The sequence below is a fragment of the Geospiza fortis genome, unplaced genomic scaffold (assembly GCF_000277835.1).
Source record: "Geospiza fortis unplaced genomic scaffold, GeoFor_1.0 scaffold439, whole genome shotgun sequence".
Taxonomy (NCBI): Eukaryota; Metazoa; Chordata; class Aves; order Passeriformes; family Thraupidae; genus Geospiza; species Geospiza fortis.
This window is the reverse complement of record NW_005054618.1, coordinates 248,532-250,097: the sequence shown is the minus strand read 5'-3', so window position 1 is coordinate 250,097 and position 1,566 is coordinate 248,532. Positions and strand designations below refer to the sequence as shown.

The 1,566-nt window shown below is 55.0% G+C and overlaps 1 protein-coding gene across 1 annotated transcript; it reads right to left on the bottom strand.

The window, feature by feature from the left end:
- Positions 1 to 133: 133 nt before the first annotated feature.
- On the bottom strand, positions 134 to 307 carry LOC115948916 (cortexin domain-containing 1-like). Its single transcript, XM_031064692.1, has one exon. It carries the CDS (start codon positions 305 to 307, stop codon positions 134 to 136), a length of 174 nt encoding a protein of 57 aa, XP_030920552.1.
- Between the last annotated feature and the right edge of the window lie 1,259 nt (positions 308 to 1,566).

The window sequence follows — 1,566 nt, the reverse complement described above, 5'->3', positions numbered from 1 at the left end:
GGGGGACCCGCAGAGGATGGGGGTGCTGGGGCCACCAGCAGCTCAGAGGCAATGGGAGCCAGGCTGGTTCTGCTGGGGCTCCTTGGAGCACCCTGTAGAGTTTGGGGGTCCCGGAGGGGGGGTTGTTTTGGGGTCAGTTGATGGGTTCCTCCTCCCAGGTGGAGGTGGGAATGGCGCTGTAGGGATCCACCACGAGGCGGGCGCAGCGCACGGTCATGGCCAGGAGGAAGAGCCCCAGCAGCACCACGAAGGCCGTGGCCACGGCTTTGTCCACGTCCATGGCGGGCAGCACCGTGGGGGTCTCCATGCAGGGACCCTCAGGTGTCTCTTTCCCAGCTCCAGAGGCTCCTCAGGTGTTTCTTTCTGGCTCCAGGGACCCTCAGGTGTCTCTTTCCCAGCTCCAGAGGCTCCTCAGGTGTTTCTTTCTGGCTCCAGGGACCCTCAGGTGTCTCTTTCCCAGCTCCAGAGGCTCCTCAGGTGTCTCTTTCTGGCTCCAGGGACCCTCAGGTGTTTCTTTCCCAGCTCCAGGAACCCTCAGGTGTTTCTTCCTGACTCCAGGGACCTTCAGGTGTCTTTTTCCCCAGCTCCAGGGACCCTCAAGTGTCTCTGTTGCAGCTCCAAGTGTCCCCTCCTGTCTCCAGGGATCCTCTAGCACGTGTCCCCCAGCGCTCGACTCCCATTGACATCCCTGAGGGGGCCAGAACAGGGGGGAATTAATGGGGCTGAGGGGTCAAAACCACCCAAAAAAAGGGGGAAAATGTGGCCTTGAGTCCCCTCTGCTCCTTCCTTACCTCGCTGTGGCTGGCTCTGGGTCTCAGTCCTGGCCCTGCTGGCTCCAGGCCTTCATGAATTCTGCAGGAATGTGCCGGCATCACTTTTCAGACACAAGCCACGGGATCAAATTCCCACCCCACACCCCACTTCTACCACCGGGAGAAGGCTCTGGGTCCTTTCATGAGTCTTCCTGGTGACTTGGGGTGGTTTGGGAAGCATTTAGGAGGATTTATCCCCAAAATCTAAAGGCTTTGCCAGTGAGAGGATTTCAAGGTAGTTTTTTTGCTTATGTTGGAATGGACTGGGAAAAACTCTTGGAAAATGCATTGAACTGAGCTGCCCATTTGGATTTTGCAAGACAGCCTCGTGAAAACCCCAGAACACTCAAAATATGCCAAAAATCTCCTTCAATGTCTTTATTTTCCCCCTCTGAGTGAAAAAACGATCACTGTGGGAAGACAGTGAAACTTTGGCACCCCAAGAGCTGGGCTGTAGGGGGTTTGCAGAGATGTTTCAGCAAAGGATGAGTTGTGGGGTCCTGTTGGTGGCCCCAAATCCCAGTTCTGACCAAAAAAAACCCCATTCCAATCTAAATCCCAGTTCCGACCCAATTAAAATGTGCAGTCTGCATCCGCATCTTCATTCCCTGGGGCTTAGAATCCCAACCTCACCCCAGTCTCAATTTTAACCTTAATTTTAATCTTAATTCCAATCCCTATGTTACGTGACGTCATCAACACCACCCACTATAGCCACGCCCCCTGGAAAAGCTCCGCCTCCTTTTCGGTGGGG

Bases quoted from the DNA above. Each gene is read 5' to 3' on its own strand.
- LOC115948916 (XM_031064692.1), bottom strand. From the start codon at position 307: ATGGAGACCCCCACGGTGCTGCCCGCCATGGACGTGGACAAAGCCGTG.